At 42.8% G+C, this 21,794-nt stretch overlaps 1 protein-coding gene across 2 annotated transcripts in view; it reads right to left on the reverse strand.

Annotated features, from left to right (window-relative positions):
* LOC122564127 (complement factor B-like) overlaps positions 1–21,794 on the reverse strand; it is a 74,855-nt gene that overhangs the window by 21,303 nt on the left and 31,758 nt on the right. For both annotated transcript variants that reach the window (XM_043718729.1, XM_043718728.1), the window contains exons 9-10: positions 15,380–15,460; positions 11,744–11,896 (exon numbers count right to left, since the gene is read on the reverse strand). In XM_043718729.1, coding sequence (XP_043574664.1) covers positions 11,744–11,896; positions 15,380–15,460 — 234 coding nt within the window. The remainder of the gene's footprint in view (positions 1–11,743; positions 11,897–15,379; positions 15,461–21,794) is intronic.

The raw sequence follows: 21,794 nt of genomic DNA on the forward strand, positions 1-21,794 counted from the left end.
CCTTGCCTTTCCAAATACATGTACATCCTGTCCCTCAGGATTCCCTCCAATAATTTGCCCACCACTGAGGTCAGGCTCACTGGTCTATAGTTTCCTGGCTTGTCCTTACCACCTTTCTTAAAGAGTGGCACCACGTTAGCCAACCTCCAGTCTTCCGGCACCTCACCTGTGACTATCAATGATACAAATATCTCAGCAAGAGACCCAGCAATCACTTCTCTAGCTTCCCACAGAGTTCTAGGGTACACCTGATCAGGTCCTGAGGATTTATCCACCTTTATGCATTTCAAGACATCAGCACTTCCTCCTCTGTAATATGGACATTTTGCAAGATGTCACCATCTATTTCTCTACTTTCTATATCTTCCATATCCTTTCCCACAGTAAATACTGATGCAAAATACTCGTTTAGTATCTCCCCCATTTTCTGCGGCTCCACACAAAGGCCGCTTTGCTAATCTTTGAGGGGCCCTATTCTCTCCCTAGTTACCCTTTTGTCCTTAATGTATTTGTAAAAACCCTTTGGATTCTCCATAATTCTATTTGCCAAAGCTACTTCATGTCCCCTTTTTGCCCTCCTGATTTCCCTCTTAAGTATACTCCTACTGCCTTTATACTCTTCTAAGGATTCACGCGATCTATCCTGTCTGTACCTGACATATCTTTAAACTGTCAGAACTCTGGAGTGCAAGAGAGTCAGGAGAAGTTAAACCCATTCCCTTTTCACAGCAGTAGTTTGCCTACTCTGTGCTTTAAATGTCTAGCGGCACAGGCAGCCAGTTCAACAGATCCTGTGAAGGGTAAGTATGTAAGATAACCATGAGGTTAAGGTGCTAGTGGGGTAGGGTGGGTAGGCTACAGGTACAGAGGAGGCCAGGTATATAGGCACTGAGTGGGTCAGGTGCCATGCAGATAAAATGTCTGATGTGTACGATGCTAGGTGGGTAGAGTGCCATGTGGATAAGGTGCCAGGACACCAGGTGGGTGTGTGTCAGGGCACCACTTGGTAGAGTACCAGGTATAGGATGCTGGGTGTGTATGGTGCCAGGAGATAAAGGGTGCCAGGACACCAGGTGGAAGGGTGCTGGGTATGTATGGTGCCAGGACACCAGGTGGGTTGGTTGCCAGGTGTGTATGGTGCCAAGGCAGGTTCATGCTGGGTAGGCGATGGGGTGTTTAGGATAGATCAGGGTGGGTTAGAGGTCTCAGGTTGGTGACTTTGATGGTGGGGGTCTGGTCAGGTCCAAAGGCAGAAGGGGTATCGAATCAATCAGCTGACAATGGGCGGAGTCAGATTCACTGGAGGGGAGATGGGGGTCAATTCTCATGGGGAGGGGCAGTATCAGATCCAGCATTCGGGAACTGCATGTCAGACTGCAGGGTGGGGCAGGGAGCTGTTAGGTCAGTGTCTAGGCATGGAAGAGGTCTGGGGGAGGTGCCATCTGGGGAGTGTGTGGTTAGGTGGTGGTCAGTTTAAAAGTCATATAGGAATTAGACTAACTTTTTAATTGCTCAATGTTTCCTAGGAACTATTCACTCAACTGCAGTCAGACCTGCTGAATTCTCTGATTTAAATGGATACATTTGGAGCATTCCAGATGTAGGGAATAGCCCAGTGGAATCTATTTCCCAGACAATTCCTTTGGGTGTCCATTCACATTTCCCATCAATGCTGCAGAAATCAATATCGAGCCATTAGAAAATCCGCGGCAATACGTGTAAATGTCTTCAAATACCTTGAGGTACAAAGGAGTAATTATCTAACTGTTCTAGCTGTAAGGAACTAACAAGGGGGAGATTGGGCCAACTTCAACCAAAGGGTTGAGTGTGTGGTGCTGGAAAAGCACAGCATGTCAGGCAGCATCCAAGGAGCAGGAAAATCAGCGTTTCGGGCAAAAGCTTTTCATCAGGAATTCTTGATGAAGGGCTTTTGTCTGAAGCATCAATTTTCCTGCTCCTCGGATGCTACCTGACTGCAGTGCTTTTCCAGCACCACACACTCGACTCTAATCTCCAGCATCTACAGTACTCACTTTTGCCTAGTTGATCTCAACCAAAGGGTTGGCAGTCTCACTGGAAAATTAAGTGATTAAAGGTTAGGCTGTGTGGTAATATGTCCTGCAACGCTCTATGCATCTTACGTCCAATGTTTCAACATTATCAGTTCCCTATCAATCTTAAATCACTGAACATTGACTGATCCCTTAGCAGGAAGTCACCAACAATCTAAAGGATTGGGTTGAGAACACACTCCAATTTGTCACTATGCTCCACCTAGTGGTGGCATTGGCCACCAACGCATCCTTTAAACACACATTGCTAGATCCATGTTTTACAAACAATTAAATTATGGATTTGGAAGCCTCTAAATGAATATTTAAATAAAGATCAAGGACACACTCCAATGACTAGAAATAACAGTCAAAGATGGTGAAATATATAACTAGGAGGAGGCCATTCAGTCCCTGAAGCCTGTCCTACTATTCTCAAAGATCAGAGCTGATCTACCCCAAGCCGTAACTCCTTGATATTTCAAAAATCAATCTACCTCCTTGTTAAATAACGATTGTGCTCCACAATTCTCTGGAGTAGAGAGTTCCTGACGTTCATTACCCTTTAGGAGAAGAAATGCCTTTCTATCTAAGCTTTAAACTAATGCCTCCTTATTCTGTAACTGTGTCCTGTGATTCCTGGTTGGAATGGTCAGTTTAAAAGTCAGCCCGGAATTAGACTGACTTTTTAATTGTTCAACTTTTCTCAATATCTACCCTGGAAAGCCCCCTCAGAATCTCATATGTTTCAACAAGGTCACTCCTCATTCTTCTTAAACCTTAATAAAGGCTTAATCTGTTCAACTGTTCTTAATAAATCAACTCTTTCATTTTAGGAATCAGCCTAATGAATCCTTTTTGAACTGTCTTCAATGCCAATATTTTTTTTTCTTAAATACTGGGATCAAAATTGTACACAGTACTCTCAGTGCAGTCTCACCAACAGCATCCAGAAAGACTTATCTAGTTTTAAATTCCAACCCCTTGCATTAAAGGCCTCAATTTCCATTTGCCTGTTGAACCTGCAGACTAATATTCATGCGTAACAGTCAGATTCCTCCTCTTTTCATGTAAGTAATAGCCTGCCCTTTGATCCTTCCCACAAATGTCTATAGCCTCATACTTTCCTACATTACACTCCAGCTGCCAAATCTTTGTCCACTCAATTAATCTGTACCCACCTGCAGATTCCTTATGTCCTCATTATAACACGTTCTTCCACCTTTTTTTGGATTGTCAGGAAAGTTAGACAGAATACTTTCTGCCCCTTCCTCCAAGATAGTAAATACTTGAAGCCCTTGAACTAATCTGTGACAGTCCAATAATTATGTCTTTCCAACGTGAAATCAGCAAAAGAGCATCCCAGCAGACAAAGGAGGAGCCATCATCATCTATAATAGGAGGAACTACGGCAAACAAGCATACTGACAACTGTACATCCAGGTGACCAAACAACACACCCGTCAACTGAACAGACTGATCAAGACCTTTGATCCAGACCCTCAGAGTATTCTACGTGCTCTCATCCTGTGTACTCCTTACACAGGAGACTTCTACTGCCTTCCAAAGATACACAAAGCCAACACACTTAAACATCCCATCGTATCAGGCAACGTGACCCTGTGTGAGAACCCCTCTGAATATGTCGAGAATATCTTGAAACTCATTGTACAAGGAACCCCCAGCTTCTGTCGTGATATTACAGACTTCCTACAAAAACTCAACACCTACAGACCAATCGAATCAGGAACATTCCTTGTCACAATGGACGTTTTAGCACTCTACACCAGGACCCCCCACAATGACGGCATCACTGTAACTGCCTCAGTACTCAATACTAACAACTGCCAATCTCCAAGCACCATCACAAAACGCACCCGCTTCATCCTCGACCACAGCATTTTCACCTTTGACAACCAGCTCTTCATTCAGACACATGGAACAACCATGGGGACCAAATTTGCACCCCAATATACCAATATTTTCATGCACAAGTTCAGGCAAGACTTCTTTGCCGTGCAGGATCTCTGACCAATGCTATACACCAGATATATTGATGACATATTCTTCCTTTGGACTTGTGGTGAGGAATCACTGAAACAACTACATAGTGATACCAATAACTTTCATCCCACCATCAGACTTACCATGGATTACTCTTCAGAATCACTCTCATTCTTGGATACATGCATCTCCATCAAGGACAAGCACCTCAGCACCTCACTTTACTGCAAGCCCACGGATAACCTGACGATGCTGCATTTTTCTAGCTTCCACCCTAAACATATTAAAGAAGCCATCTCCTAAGGACAAGCCCTGCATATAGACAGATGAGGAGGAACACGCCAGACACCTAAAGATGCTGAAAGAGGCCCTCATAAGAATGAGATACGATGCTCAACTCATCAATTGCCAGTTCCAATGTGCCACAATGAAAAACTGCAACAACTTCCTCAGAAGACAGACACAGGACATGACTGATAGAGTACCCTTCATTGTTCAGTACTTCCCAGGAGCAGACAGACAATGCCATGTTCTTCACAGCTTTCAACGTCACTGATGATGCTGAACATCTCACCAAGATCATCCCTAGGCCCCCACTTATCATCTTCACCAACAGCCAAGCCGTAATCTTGTGTTCATGTCACGCTACATGTGACCACGCCACACTTTTGTATCTGTTCAATAATCCTTACTGTCCTGTTTTGACACCAGCACCTTGATAATTGTTATGATCTCTCTGTGTTAATTAGTTTGTAATGTTTTGGATTACTTGTCACTTTGGTTAGACCTTTGGCATATGACTTTTATACTAATAATATTATTCCAGTTATTTGGTTTGCCTCCAATATCACTTTAATTCTAATTATTATCTCCTTGCCTCAATTAATTGGATTATTAATCAACCCTTCACTTGCTATTCAGCTGTTGACAATTTACTCACATCGTCTGACACTTTTGATCACCAGCTGAGACTTATTATTCAGCCTATTGACACTCCACACCATTTGAATGATCTTTTGATCTCTCTGATTATAAATTCTGTGCCTGTGTGTCTTCACTTCACCTGAAAAAAGGAGAGCACTCCAAAAGCTTGTGATTTCCAATGAACCTTTTGGACTATAACCTGGTGACATGTGACTCCTGACCTTGTCCACCTCAGTCCAACACTGGCATCTCCACATCAACCTGAAAAAGATGCATTAATCCCACCTCTCTGTCTTCCTTGTGTCGACCACTCCCACCATGTGAAACAACCTTTTATGTGACAACGTATCGAACGCCTTCTGAAAACCAAATATACTATATTCATCAGCTCCCCTTTACCAACTCTGCTTACTATACTCTTAAAGAACACTAGCAATTTTGTCAAACAAGATATCTCTTTCATAAAACCATGTTGACTCTGTTTGATTATGTAAAACTCTTCTAAATGCCCTGCTACTTATTTCTTGATAACAAACTCTAGCACTTTCCCAATGACAGAAGTTAGGCTAAATGGCTCATAGGTTTGTCTTTTCTGTCTACCACCTGCTTCTTGAACACCCTTAGGAGTTCAGTGCGTTCTGAAATATTTCAACCTGCGCTCTCTCTGCAGCCACTTCCTTTAAAATCTTTGGATGCAGGTCATCAGGTTCTGGCAACTTGTCTGCCTTCAACCTCATTAATTTGTCAAATGGTTTGTCACTTTGTGACAGTGAGTGTCGTAGCTCATTCCACCTATTAGTACCTTATTGATCCAATATTTTGGGGCTGTTAATGGCGTCCTTCACAGTGAAGATGATGCAAAATACTGCTTTAGCTTATTTAACATTTCCTCTGCTTCCTGATATTAATTCCCCAGTTTAGTAATCCAAGGCTCCTACCATGTACTGCAGCTACAATTTCTTTTCATAAACATATAGATTTTACTGTTGCTTTTTACATTTTGTGCCAATGTACTATCATAATCAATTTTCTCCTTTTTTTATTAGCTTTTTAGTCACTCACTGGTTCTAAAGATGTCCCAAACCTCTGGCCTACACTAGCTTTTGCCATTTTGTATGTCTTAGCTTTTGTTCAGATAGTCTCCTTGACTGTGTAGAGTGTGTGATTTATAATAAAATGTTTAATATCATTTATTGTAAATCTACATGCTTGGTTTTTGTGGTATTGAGTTAATAATATGTGGGTTTGCTGTGCGTCTGAAGTTAATAATTTGGGGCAGCACAGTGGCTCAGTGGTTAGCACTGCTACCTCACAGCACCAGGGTCCCAGGTTCAATTCCAGCCTTGGGTGACTGTCTGTGTGCAATTTGCACATTCTCCCCGTGTCTGCGTGGGTTTCCTCCCACAGTCCAAAGATGTGCAGGTTAAGTGAATTGGCCATGCTAAATTGCCCATTGTGCTAGGTGCATTAGTCAGAGGGAAATGGGTCTGGGTGGGTTACTCTTCGGAGGGTCGGTGTAGAAGGGCCTGTTTCCACACTGTAGGGAATCTAATCTAATCATTAACTTGTAAGAATTTCTTTTCCAATGTTTTTGAGGTCTGGTTTTAGCATTCATGGGTTTTTGAGTTCTTTGGTTAGGTTTTAAGTCTGAACATGACAAACAAAGTCCAGTTTAAAAGCTCCAGGAGAGGCTTGTTTTAAGCTCAAGGGAAACACCCATATCCTAGAAAGAGAGAGTTTTTTCTCAGTTTTACTTGGAGTTCTGAGCAGTCCAGTTAACCCTTTGGGTGAAGATGTCTGTGTTGACCAGTGTTCATATGAAGAGAAGGATACAGTAAATCTAGATTACCTCAGTGTAAAGAGTTACTGAAAGTGTCAGACCACACATGTTGGGATAAAACCCTGAGAAGGTTACTTAAAGTTGAAAATGTTTAAGCTCAGATATCCAATAGCTCCAGGAAGAAGCTATCTGTAGTTCCAGTCTATAAGTTAAAGTCATGAGTGTTTAAACCTAACGTCATACGGTCATAGGGTCATACAGCATGGAAACAGGCCCTTCAGTCCAACTCGTCCACATTGGCCATGTTCCCAAACCAGCCTAGGCTCATTTGCCCATATCCCTCCAAACCTTTCCTAATAGTGTACTATCCAAATATATTTTAAATTTTGTAACTTTATCTGAATCCAGCACTTCCTCTGGCAGTTCATTCCACACATGAACCACTCATTGCGTAAAAAGAGTGTCCCTTGCGTCTTTTCTTAGAAGTTTCTGCTCTCACCTTAAAAATATGCCCCTAGTTTTAAGCTCCCCCCACCCGAGGGAAAAGACCCCTGCTGTTGACCTTATCTATACCCTTCCTGATTTCATAAACCTCAATAAGGTCACCCCTCAAACTCCTACACTCCAGTGAAAAAGCTCTCAGTCTATCCAGCCTATCTTTATAAACCAAACCGTACTGAGGCATTGGAGGTAGTACTTGAGTGTGACCACTACACTTGTGTGTTTTGGGTACGATACAAAAGCTATTTTGGTTTTTAGTTGTTACATTTTGTGATTGGTAGGATTATACTTTTACAGTGTGAAAACAATCATGGAATTTGTGCTGAAGTAGATAGTTTGATTCACTCTAGTTTATCTTCATTTATTGTGTTCATAAACTTGTGGTTTATTTTTAAAAATCTACAGCATTGCATTCGTATGCTTCAACAAGAGACCAATTTGTCAAAACCAGAAAAAAATATGATCCATCAACAACTTTGAACTGAAATTCCTCAAGTCACCAACACTCAGTACAGATGTGGTCACCAGAGACTGCAGCATCCACTAACTCTCACACACTACAGATGTAAAACATCACCTCCTCAGTTATCTACATTCAATTTAATTCATTCATTTTAATGTTAACTATTTTAGAAGTGAATTCTTAACTGTACTCTACAGCTGTAAGAATGTCTCCTCATTTAAACAACTTGGCCAACCAAAAGAAACATTGACAAAATACTCAGCACTCAGCTACCACAGGTTACCACACTTCAGCTTTGACAGATAGAAGTTGAAGAAGCTCTCTGATTTTTATCATCTGTCACTGTTGTCTTTCTCACACAAGTTTCAAACCAAGTTTGCTGATTTTGACTATCAATGTGCTGAAGGCAGAGAGCCGTCTAAAGAATCCACCCTGGCTGCTATCTCCTGAAGACCTGCTAAATAATCTGGGTACATCTTTAAACCAGCTTGACGTTAGACTCAGAAGGATCATCCAGTTAAGCCTGGAGCCAATTAACTTATAATCTTTCAATTGCCAAACACCATTTCACTTTACTGGGTGTTAAATTGCTTCATCTATCCTCCCAGGTATGTATGCACGTGTTAGTCTGTTTGCTTGTGTGCGCATGTTAGTATGTTTGTGTGTATTAATGTGTGTCTGCGTGTTATTGTGTGTATATATTATTGTGTCTGTGTATCATTGTCTATGTGTCTGTGTTTGTGTGTGTTATTGTGTGTATATATATTTGTGTCTGTGTATCATTGTCTATGTGTCTGTGTTTGTGTGTGTTATTGTGTGTTGGCATGTTTGTGCATGTGTATCATTGTCTATGTGTCTGTGTTTGTGTGTGTTATTGTGTGTTGGTATGTTTGTGCATGTGTATCATTGTCTATGTGTCTGTGTTTGTGTGTGTTATTGTGTGTTGGTATGTTTGTGCATGTGTATCATTGTCTATGTGTCTGTGTTTGTGTGTGTTATTGTGTGTTGGTATGTTTGTGCATGTGTATCATTGTCTATGTGTCTGTGTTTGTGTGTGTTATTGTGTGTTGGTATGTTTGTGCATGTGTATCATTGTCTATGTGTCTGTGTTTGTGTGTGTTATTGTGTGTTGGTATGTTTGTGCATGTGTATCATTGTCTATGTGTCTGTGTTTGTGTGTGTTATTGTGTGTTGGTATGTTTGTGCATGTGTATCATTGTCTATGTGTCTGTGTTTGTGTGTGTTATTGTGTGTTGGTATGTTTGTGCATGTGTATCATTGTCTATGTGTCTGTGTTTGTGTGTGTTATTGTGTGTTGGTATGTTTGTGCATGTGTATCATTGTCTATGTGTCTGTGTTTGTGTGTGTTATTGTGTGTTGGTATGTTTGTGCATGTGTATCATTGTCTATGTGTCTGTGTTTGTGTGTGTTATTGTGTGTTGGTATGTTTGTGCATGTGTATCATTGTCTATGTGTCTGTGTTTGTGTGTGTTATTGTGTGTTGGTATGTTTGTGCATGTGTATCATTGTCTATGTGTCTGTGTTTGTGTGTGTTATTGTGTGTTGGTATGTTTGTGCATGTGTATCATTGTCTATGTGTCTGTGTTTGTGTGTGTTATTGTGTGTTGGTATGTTTGTGCATGTGTATCATTGTCTATGTGTCTGTGTTTGTGTGTGTTATTGTGTGTTGGTATGTTTGTGCATGTGTATCATTGTCTATGTGTCTGTGTTTGTGTGTGTTATTGTGTGTTGGTATGTTTGTGCATGTGTATCATTGTCTATGTGTCTGTGTTTGTGTGTGTTATTGTGTGTTGGTATGTTTGTGCATGTGTATCATTGTCTATGTGTCTGTGTTTGTGTGTGTTATTGTGTGTTGGTATGTTTGTGCATGTGTATCATTGTCTATGTGTCTGTGTTTGTGTGTGTTATTGTGTGTTGGTATGTTTGTGCATGTGTATCATTGTCTATGTGTCTGTGTTTGTGTGTGTTATTGTGTGTTGGTATGTTTGTGCATGTGTATCATTGTCTATGTGTCTGTGTTTGTGTGTGTTATTGTGTGTTGGTATGTTTGTGCATGTGTATCATTGTCTATGTGTCTGTGTTTGTGTGTGTTATTGTGTGTTGGTATGTTTGTGCATGTGTATCATTGTCTATGTGTCTGTGTTTGTGTGTGTTATTGTGTGTTGGTATGTTTGTGCATGTGTATCATTGTCTATGTGTCTGTGTTTGTGTGTGTTATTGTGTGTTGGTATGTTTGTGCATGTGTATCATTGTCTATGTGTCTGTGTTTGTGTGTGTTATTGTGTGTTGGTATGTTTGTGCATGTGTATCATTGTCTATGTGTCTGTGTTTGTGTGTGTTATTGTGTGTTGGTATGTTTGTGCATGTGTATCATTGTCTATGTGTCTGTGTTTGTGTGTGTTATTGTGTGTTGGTATGTTTGTGCATGTGTATCATTGTCTATGTGTCTGTGTTTGTGTGTGTTATTGTGTGTTGGTATGTTTGTGCATGTGTATCATTGTCTATGTGTCTGTGTTTGTGTGTGTTATTGTGTGTTGGTATGTTTGTGCATGTGTATCATTGTCTATGTGTCTGTGTTTGTGTGTGTTATTGTGTGTTGGTATGTTTGTGCATGTGTATCATTGTCTATGTGTCTGTGTTTGTGTGTGTTATTGTGTGTTGGTATGTTTGTGCATGTGTATCATTGTCTATGTGTCTGTGTTTGTGTGGTGTGTGTGTGTTTGTGTGTGAGTGTGTGTGTGTGTATGTGTTTGTGTGTGTGTGTGTGTGAGTGTGTCTGTGTGAGAGTGTTTGTGTGTGTGAGTGTGTGTGTATGTTTGTGCATGTGTATCATTGTCTATGTGTCTGTGTTTGTGTGTGTGTTTGTGTGCTGGTATGTTTGTGCATGTGTATCATTGTCTATGTGTCTGTGTTTGTGTCTGTGTTTGTGTGTGTTATTGTGTGTTGGTATGTTTGTGCATGTGTATCATTGTCTATGTATCTGTGTTTGTGTCTGTGTTTATGTGCTGGTATGTTTGTGCATGTGTATCATTGTCTATGTGTCTGTGTTTGTGTGTGTTATTGTGTGTTGATATGTTTGTGCATGTGTATCATTGTCTATGTGTCTGTGTTTGTGTGTGGTACATGTGTACTACATTGGTACTGACGGCCAGACTACTGCGACCACTAGGACTCATAACAGCACACAAACCAACAGCCACTCTCAGACAACAACTCCCCAGAACGAAGGACCCGATACCCAGCATGAGCAAAACCAATGTAGTGTACAAAATCCCATTCAAGGACTGCACAAAACACTACATAGGACAAACAGGAAGACAGCTAACGATCCGCATCCATGAACACTAGCCACGAAACGACACGACCAGCAATCCTTAGTAGATGACAAGCAACATGAGCTCGACTGGGACAACACTACTATTATAGGACAAGCCAAACAGAGAAAACCCAGGGAATTTCTAGAGGCATGGCACTCACCCACAGATTCAATCAATAAGCACATCGACCTGGACCTAATACACCGACCACTGCAACGGACAGCTGGAACTGACAACCGGAAGCAGCAGAGACAAACCACTATAAATGCCGGAGGAAACATCACAGAAGCGCTTCACAGGAGGCTCCCAAGCACTGAGGATGTCACCTAGACAGGGGACAAAACGTCTGCAACACAAATTCCCAGCTCGGCGAACAGAACCACAACAATCAGCACCCGAGCTACAAATCTTCTCCCAAACTTTGAATACAAAACTTATCACAGACAGGGTATTCCAAGACTTAATCATCCAATTTATATGGAAACAATTCAATCAATGACTCATCAATAAATCACCTGGATCACATTGGAAGAATGCCCATTGGCCCAGATGGTTGTTGGTCATAGAGTCATAGAATTATACAGCACAGTTCCTTCTCCATTCACCGTGGCTGAGATACTAGACGGTTTGGGACAAGTTACCAATTTCTGAACAGAATTCTATGCAATGTAACTCAATTTACCATACTTTCTCTGCATTTCTTGTGCTTTTTCCAAATAATGGTAGGTTGGTAGGTAGAAGACATGCTGGTAATATTTCCTTGCTGTCACCATCATAGGTACCAAATGTTCAAGGTAGTCTTTCAATACTTCACCAATTCCAATTGCAAAGATATCTGTCAGGAGAGAGGGACAGCTGATTAGAAAGATTGTAGAGCTAAGCGTGTTGGCATTATTCAAGGGAATCCCTGGGTTAGAGAGACACTCATTTGGGAATGAAGAAAAAAATAACTTTAAAATAACTTGCAGATTATTCAGCCGTGATTTCTGTGCCCGTGCACAGTGGAACATTACTGTGTCTGTGTTCCTGCTTCCAGGATGGTAAACTCAACTCTCTCAGTCAGCAATAAGGCATACAGGAGGATGACAGATGTGATTGGTCAGTTGGCCGTGAGTGTATGACACTTCAATTGACCTCAGTGGGAAGATCAGCTAAAGCTGCCAGTACTAATTCCTGCTCAATAGCTTCTGTGGGGAAAGTTGAGACTTCATTCGGTCATGATACCCTCTGCATTTTAATGTCCTGCCGATACTCACTGAGGCCTCACATGGACACTGAAAGGTGTATCAAGAAATGGCCAGATTGAGCCATTTCTTTCAAGGGAGTTGGAAAGAAAACTTGGTGAGTCGGAGCTGCGGTTATATTCACATCACCCATGTGTTCCTGTGTTCTAAAGATATGGATAATGTTCCGCCTGTCTCTAGAGAGAACTAAGACAGTCTCAATCTATCCACATAAGTCAGGACTTTTAAGCTGTTATTAAAGCGTTGTCATGATGTAAGACTGCATGGACTACTGCTTGTGGGCTTTATGGGTGTCACTGACTCCATTTCGACATGCAAACAGTTAATGTTAACTTGAGGACAGGCAACCAGCAGAACATAAGCACTTTCTGGTGCTAGGAACCCAGAGTAACCTGACCAATCCAATCCAATTTACACAGAACTGACAAACCCCCTATTGCAAATTGGTGCTCCATTTGCTGAATTCAGGCTGGTGCTAGATTGAAGAGGCTGGAAGCTGTCCAACTATAAGGAGAGGGACTGGAGAGGCATCAAGGGGCATGTTCAGGGAGAACTCAGCACGGTAACAGCTATTTCTTCAATGAAGATGGATGCAGCAAGAACAACTTACATCTTGACAAGTCCTGACTTAAAATGGTAATTGGGTCCTATGTACATCAGGAGACTCTGATTTGCAAATTTAAAGGAACCAATTTCCACAAACAGGTATATGATTCCATCGTCTACCATAATACGCTATACGACATTGACAGTGAGCAGAGGGCCATGTTAACTCAAGCCCATTTGGAGACTGTTTATCTCATTGATGTCAATCAATTCTGACAGACTAGAATGGGCTCCATTTTTATTTGGACAGAAGGGAAATAAATAGGTGTTTTTAGGTAAAGCTTTTTCACAACCATCAGACTTGGGGCCAGTGTAATACAAGACATGGAAAAGCCAGTTTTGTACCCAGCGAACTTCAATGAGCAACAATATAAAAATGACCAGGGTCATTGGTTTGTTGTGATGTTGATTGAGGGATAAATATTGGCCAGAGCCCTGCAAATAACTCCCCTGCTTTTCTTCAACAAAGTGCCTTGGGATTTTTACATTCACCTGATCAGGCAAATAATGCCTCAGATTAATGCCTCACCGGCCAGGTAACCCTGCCGACAGTGCAGCACTCCCTCAGTGCTGAGTTAGAGTGTCAGTATTGAACTGTGTGCTCAAGTATTCACTATAGAGAAGAATGATGTAGGCATAGAAATCAGGGAGGGACACTGTAATATACTTGAACAAATTAGCATTGAGAATGAAGAGGAATTAGTGGTTTTTGTGAGTCTGAAAATGGATAACTCGCCAGGCCCAGATAAGATATATTCCAGGCAATGGGAGGAGATTGCAGTGGTTCTGATGTTCATGCTCAGATCCTCTCTGGCCACAGAAGAGGTGCCAGAGGGCTAGAGGAGAGCTAGCATAGTACCAATATTCAAGGCGGCAGGTCAGGATAAACCAGAAAACTACAGGCCAATTAATCAAACACCAATGTTAGGGGACGTTTGAAGGACAAATTTAATCTCCACTTGGAAAGGCAAAGATAAGTCAAAGCATGGCTTTGTCAGGGGGAAGATTATAGCTAACAAATTTGATTGAGTTTTTCCAGGAGCCGATTAGATGTATAGATGAGAGTAGTACAATTGACGTAGTCTACATGGACTTCAGTAAGATTCTAGATAAGGTCTCACATGGCAGACTGTTTAAGAAGCTAAAGGCTCATGGGATCCAAGGAATTTTGGCAATTTGGATCCAAATTTAGCAATGTAGCAGGAAGCAGAGGGTGATGGTCAAAGCTGACAATGTGTTGCTGGAAAAGCGCAGCAGGTCTCCAGCATCTGCAGTCCTCACTTTCTCCTAGGTGATGGTCAAAGGGCAATTTTGGATTGAGAAGCCTGTGCCCAGTGACATTCAACAGGGCAGAGTGCTGAGTCCCTTGCTGTGGTTGTGTGCATTAATGACCTAGACATGAATGTAGGTGGTTTGATCAGTACGTTCACATATGTCACAGGAATTGGTGGTGTGGTAAATAGTGAGGAGGAAAAGCTTTGGACTACAAGACGATATAGATGGCTGGTCAGATCGGCAGAATAGTGGCCAATGGAATTTAATCTTGGAAAAATGTGAGGTGATGCATTTTGGGAGGACTAACAAGATAAGGGAATTCATGTTGGATGGTAAGAGCCTAGGATGTACAGAGAGTAAGGGGAGTATGTACATAGCTCCTTGAAGGCAATAGGACAGGATAAGGTGATTAAGAAGAAATTGAATATTTGCCTTTATTAGTTAAGATATTGAATACAACAATAGGGAGGCTACGTTGGAGCTGAACATTACATCAGTCAGTCCATGCACAGAGTACTGTTTGCAGTTCTTGTCATCACACTATCAGAAGAACAGAATTGCACAAGAGGGGGAGCAGAGGAATTTCACCAGAAAACAGCCTGGGCTGCAATGACGCAGCCTGGAGGGAAGATTGGATAGGCTGGAGTTGTTTTCTTTAGAACAGAGAAGGCTGAGGGCGGGATGAGATCTGATTGAGGTGTACCAAGTTATGAGGAGCATAGACAGGTTAGATAGGGGAGAAACATTTCCCCTTAGTCAATGACTAAGTAATCAGGGGACACAGTTTTATGATAAGGAGCAAGAGGTTGCAAGGGACTTTGAGGAAAATCTTTTTCACCCAGACAGCAGCGGGTTTCTGGACCTCATTGCCTGAAGGGGCGGTTGTGCTGATATTTAAGATACATTTAGATGAGCATTTGAAATGTTATAGTATACAAAGCTACGGGTCAAGTGTTGGAAAATGGGATTAGAATATTCAGATGTTGGAGGACCAGCATGAATGTGTTAGGCTGAAGAGCCTCATTTCACGCTATAACATTCTATGACTTTAAACTGGAGCCTGAAACTTGAACTTTGAGGGCAACTCACGCGTTAGCAACTGAACCACAGCCGACACTGTTTAGAGGTTACACTTGTGGTTTTGTCAGTTCTGTGGATCATGTTTGTGTTATTCAGACAATTAGACGGATTACCTAGATGATCTGGCAAGTGGGAGAACAGATTTGAAATTTTCTTTGTGACAATGTAAGGCGCCGATGCTCCATTGTACCGCCCTGTTAAAAGAAAAGACATAAATGGAGTATGTTGATGCAGCAGAGAATTACACATTGAGGGTAATAACATGCATGGCAGAATACCTGAGTGTGGATACCTTAACATTTACCTGTCCACATGCTGAGGGAAGAATATATTCCCAAGATTCAAAATGAGAAAAGGTTAAAAGGAAGTTCTGGGGGATCCAAGATGGCGGCAATCTAGGAAGATCGCGTTGCAGAGCTCCACACCGCAGCACAAGCGGGACAAAGTCTTAACCCGCTCCACCCAGACCACTGCGATATCCAGGGACTCTGGAAAGGTCAAAGAGGTTCAGGAAATGGTCAGAGAGCAACTTACCTCGGTTTTCACTGTCCAGGGATGCCGAAGAAGGTAGGAGGTACATCTGAGGCTAGGCCCATGGCCCAGCCTGCAGGCTCGTCGGACTCCAGGCTTATGCCCGAAACGTCGATTCTCCTGTTCCCTGGATGCTGCCTGACCTGCTGCGCTTTTCCAGCAACACATTTCCAGCTCTGATCTCCAGCATCTACAGACCTCACTTTCTCCTCAAATCTTTTCTATACTCTGGAGCGGTTTGGCTTGGGCAAAGCCTTTATAAGATGGGTAAAGGTTCTCTACGGTGACCCTCTCACTGTGGTCATCACCAGTGGGGTGCAATTTTAACATTTTTAGAGGCAGCTGACAGGGCTGTCCCCTTTCGCCATTGCTTTTTACGTTGGTGATTGAACCATTGGCAGAGGCCATTCATAGGGATCGCAATCTATCAGCTACAGAAGTGGGGTCAAAATTACATTGATTTCATTGGACGTGGACAATGTCCTCATAGTTTTTGTCAAATCCAGCAGTTTTGATGCTTCGCCTGATACAATGCATCAGCTCGTTTGGCACCTTTTCGGGGTACAAGGTTAATTTTGCAAAGTCAGGGGCTGTGCCAATGGGTGGTCTTATGAAGGAGCTAGTTCTTGAGGGTGACTATAGATTCCCATTTAAGTGATCACAGGGGGGTTTTGAGTATTTGGGCATATTCATCACTCCAGCTCTTGTTCGGTTGTTTAAAGCTAATTTTGTTCAATTATTCGACAAAACCAAACAAGATCTTTTAAGATGGGAGGCACTTCCAGTCTCATGGTTAGGTCGAATAGCACTTATTAAGATGAATTTTCTCCCCAGTTTGATGTACTCTCTACGGATGCTCCCCCATGATTTTCGATAAGCAAACATTTACAAGACTGAGCGTCTGGTTCAACTCTTTTATTTGGCATCATAAGTGGCCCCTTATTAAATTAGCTAAACTACAAATGCCTCACAGATTGGGGGGAGTGGATCTCCCAGACATTAAAAGCTACCAACTAAGCTCACTTTTATCTTACACGAGTGATTGAGCCTGTGGGGACCCTCTTTCAATATGGCTAGATATCGAAGCCTCCCAGGCAAGGTGCCCCCTTACTGGTTTACTGTTTTTGGACAAAATAAGGACATTTAAGGAATATTGCCATAACCCAATAGTTATCAATACATGGAAGCATGGAGGGCAATTTGGCAGAAGGAAGGCAATATTTTCAAAACATCTTTTCTTACACCTGTAGTGGGTATGTCAGGTTTTCAACCAGGAATGATGAACTCAGGATTTAAACTCCGGCAGCTAGGGGTGTGTCTTGCATGGGTGATTTATTTCAGGGAGACACAATGATGTCTTTTGATCAGCTAGCTCGGAAATATGAGCTATCGAGCAGGGACCTCTTGCATTTTTTTCAAGTTAGGGCTTTTATTCAATAAAAGATTACACTTTTGACGGATGCCTACAAATCTGACATAGAGGGGAGGGTGCTTAGTACACTTTCTGACAGCACTTTATATCATCAATTGGGGGGCGGCCCCTCAGATGAGTTCGATCAACTCGGCAGGGTGTGGGAGAGAGAGTTGGGCATTGAGGTCTCCTCAGAGGCATGGGAAGATATTTGGAAAAATGCAAGCAAGATATCAATTTGCAATAGGACCCATGCTTTACAGTTGAAGATTCTCCACAAGGTCCACTTGGCTCTGGATCGTTTGTCAAAATTTAAAGTAGGGTAATCTTCAACTTGCCCCAAGTGCAAGGTTGGTATGGGCACTCTTACCCTTTGTCTCTGGTCCTGTGGTAGGCTTCAAACATACTGGAGCGCTGTGGCAGGTGCAATGGAGAGGATTTTGGGTGTAAAGGTGGAGAAGGACCCGATCTCTCCTCTTCTTGGCCTGCCCAATGTGTTCCCTATAGATGCCCATAAGGAAAATCTTTTTAACATCCTCACTTGCTGCGCAAGAAAGAATATCTTGCTAGGTTGGGTGTCCGAAAAACCCCCGGGCTGATCAGGTTGGCGTGAGATTGTTATGGAGCATATCCCCTTGGATTTTCTCACAAGTATGGTACACCAAAAGACTGAGACTTTCTATAAGACATGGTAGCCCTTTTTGGACTACCTGGACACAGATTTGTCTGCCACACTAACAAGGGCTTTTATATAGCCGTAACGATTATGCTTTATGAGTCCAATATCCAGGGATAAGGAGCTGTGAACATATGAAAATGTGAAAAGTAATGCCCTTGATATTCGAGAATTAGTGTTTTGTTTTGCTAAGCTGTATTATTATTATTTATTATTCATTTAGTTAAGTAGTTAGTTGGGTTTTTTTATATACATATTTATACATTTCTACATGAGGGTGGTTTGGGCTTCTTACTTTTTTTTTGGTATCCTTTCTTTGTATTTTTATTAGATTAGATTAGATTCCCTACAGTGTGGAAACAGGCCCTTCGGCCCAACCAGTCCACACCGACCCTCCGAAGAGTAACCCACCCAGACCCATTTCCCTCTGACTAATGTAGCTAACAATATGGGCAATTTAGCATGGCCAATTCACCTGACCTGCACATCTTTGGATTGTGGGATGAAATCGGAGCACCTGGAGGAAACCCACGCAGACACAAGGAGAATGTGCAAACTCCACAAAGACAGTTCCCCGAGGCTGGAAATGAACCTGGGACCCTGGTGCTGTGAGGAAGCAGTGCTAACCACTGAGCCACCGTGCCACCCAATTGAATTGTATTGTTCTGTATTTGTTGTAATATTTTTTAAAAACCTACTTTTTAATAAAAATATATTTTTAAAAAACTGAAAATTCTTGAAAGAAATAAAACAGCATCAATGATAAATGAGTTTATCAAGCAGAAAATTCGAAAACATGTTCCGAAAGCCCTCTCCGTGGTGAAAATGAAATATCATACCAAAAGCCGAATTAAACATCTGGGTTTTAAGGAGATATGTGAGGAGAGAGACCGAGTTGACCAAGTATGAGGGCTGGCAGTTTAGGTAGGGAATTCTGGAGTGCAGCTCCGTATCTGATGAGACAGCTCATTGTGTGTGTTACATTCTGCTTTTGGACTTGAACAACCCAATAGGAAGCCCCCAGGTAACGGATAGGTTCCATTCCTGAATACTTGCAAATTAATTTGTACACAAGATGGGACGCAATACAGTGCAGTATAAAATAGCCATTCAGAGTGAACAGGAGGCATGTCACTCTAAGTACAAAGTTACCTTCTTCGCATTTTCAAGGTTTTCCTGTTTTCCAAGCGATTTCATTTACCAATTTGGGAACTTGTAAAACACTCAATGTTAACTGCTTTGTTTTCTTTATTCTGTTGTGAGATGTGAGCGTTATTGGCTACGGACAAGGTAACTGCAGATGCTGGAATCCAAAATAGACAGACAGGAGGCTGGAAGAACACAGCAAGCCAGGCAACAACAGGAGGTAGAGAAGTCAGTGTTTCAGGTGTAACCCTTCTTCAGGACTGGGGTTGGGTGTAAGGGGAGCTTCAGATGGGGGGCAGGTGGCAATGAGGTGGGGATAGGTGAACACAGGTAGAGGATAGACCTGGTTGGTCAATGGGCGAAATGAATCCAGTTGGTAGCTGCAAGGAAGAGTCGATCACAGGAATGGGAGGGGGAGGGGGGGTATGGGAAGGGATTCGGGGGATGGGAAAGGAGGTTATTTGAAATTGGAAAACTCAATGTGAGTCCTCTGGGCTGTAGGCTGTCCAGGCGGAAGAAGAGGTATTGTTCCTCCAATGTGCAGTCTGATTCACTGTGGCAATGGAAGAGGCCAAGGATGGTCATGTTGGAAAGGGAGCGGAAAGGGGAATTAAAATGGGCGGTGATTGGTTGGCCTCTCTAGGCCCGGCTGAATGCTCGGTGAACCGTTCCCTAATTTTATGTTCGGTCTCCCCGATGTAGAGAAGACCACATCGGGAGCACTTGATACAGTAAACTAGGTTAGAGAGAGACAGGTGAACCTCTGTCTCACCTGGAAGGACTGTTTGGGGCCCTGAATGGAGGTGAGGGGGCCGAACGGTTGCAGGGGAAGGTACCAAGGGGTTTGAGGGGAATTGGTAGGGATAGTGGCATGAACCAAGGATTGGTGAAGGGAATGGTTCCTTGTGGAAAGCAGAGAGGAGTGGGAGGGGAAGATGTTCTTGGTGCTGGGGTCTAACTAGAGTTGGCGAATGTGCTTAAGTATGATGCATTGAATGCGGAAACTGGTGGGGTGGTAGGTGAGGACAAGGGGGTATCTGTTTTTATTGCACTGGGGGGTGTTAGAGCAGTGGAACGGGGAATGGAAGTGGTGCAGTAGAGGGCTGTCTGGATGACAGAGCGGAGGGAAAGCACGTTGTTCAATATAGGTGGACATACAGGATGCTTGGGAGTGGAATGTCTCCTCATCCGAGTAGGTATAGCGAAGACAGAGGAATTGGGAGAATGGGGTGGAGTTCTTGCAGGATACTGGGTGGGAGGAGGTGTAGTCCAGGCAGTTATGGGAGTCTGTGGGTTTGTTGCTAACATCCGTCTGCAGACTGTTGCTGGAGATGGAAATAGTGAGGACAAGAAAGAGAAGGGAGGTGTCCGAGATGGACCAACTGAATTTGACAGCGGGGTGGAAGTTGTGGGTGAAGTTGATGAAATGCTCCAGCTCAGCCTGGGTGCAAGACGCTGCACCGAAGCAGTCATTGATGTAACAGCGGAACAATTGGGGCACAGTGCCTGTGTGGGTACTGAAGAGGGAGTGTTCGATATAGCCAACAAAGAGGCAGGTGTAGCTGGGGCCCATCTGAGTGCTGAAATTGGAGGAACAACATCTCATCTTCTGCCTGAGCAACCTAAAGCCCAGAGGACTCAACATTGAGTTCTCCAATTTCAAATAACTTCCCTTCCCATCCACCGACTCCCTTTCCAGACCCTCCCCCTCCCTTCCATTCTACTTACCAACCCTTATTTGCAGCTTCTGGAATAGTGGTGCTGAAAGAGCACAGCAGTTCAGGCAGCATCCAAGGAGCAGCCTGAACTGCTGTGCTCTTCCAGCACCACTAATCCAGAATCTGGTTTCCAACATCTGCAGTGATTGCTTTTAGCCCTTACTTGCAGCTACCAATCGGATTCATTCTTCCGATCAACCAACCAGGTCGCACCCTCAACCTGCGTTCACCTAACCCTACCTCACCACCCCACCCTCTTCCCCACACCATATGTGTAGCTCCCCTTGCACCTACCCCCAGAAATGAGGAAGGATTACACCCAAAACATTGGCTTCTCCACCTCCTGATGCTGCCTGGCTTCCTGCAGTATTGACTAAGCCAACATTAAATGCCCCGAGGGCAGTTAAGAGCCACCCACATTGCTGTGAGTCTGGAGACACATGTAGGTCAGACCAGGTAAGAATGGCAGATCTCCTTCCCTTAAGGATATTAGTGGTCAGGTTTAACAACAGTTGACAGTGCTTATGTGCTTTTCATTGAACTAGTTTTTAAAAAAATATATTTCCAGGTTTTAATGGAATTCAAACTTCACCATCTGCCATGATGAGATTTGAAATGGTGTCTCCAGTACATTAGCCTAGAGTTCTGGATTACTAGTCCAGTGAAATCACCACAATACTACCATCTCCCCCAATCTTTCAATATACAGGATAGCATGTTTTAAAAGATTTCAGATGCCTTTGATTTGAAATGTGCATTATCTGAGTCACCTGGACAAATGAATGAATGCAAGCATATATATATGAGATCTGAAAATGTGTTGCTGGAACAGCGCAGCAGGTCAGGTAGCATTCAGGGAACAGGAGAATCGACGTTTCGGGCATAAGCCCTTCTTCAGATGTCATATATGAGATGTCATATAGGCCACACACAGACTGTCAATAGAGTCGTGAAGCACAGAAACAGATCCTTTCGTCCAACCAATCCATGCTGAACGTAATCCCAAACTAAACTAGTCCCACCTGCCTGTTTCTGGCCATATCCCT

Source organism: Chiloscyllium plagiosum, chromosome 28 (assembly GCF_004010195.1).
Source record: "Chiloscyllium plagiosum isolate BGI_BamShark_2017 chromosome 28, ASM401019v2, whole genome shotgun sequence".
Classification (NCBI taxonomy): domain Eukaryota; kingdom Metazoa; phylum Chordata; class Chondrichthyes; order Orectolobiformes; family Hemiscylliidae; genus Chiloscyllium; species Chiloscyllium plagiosum.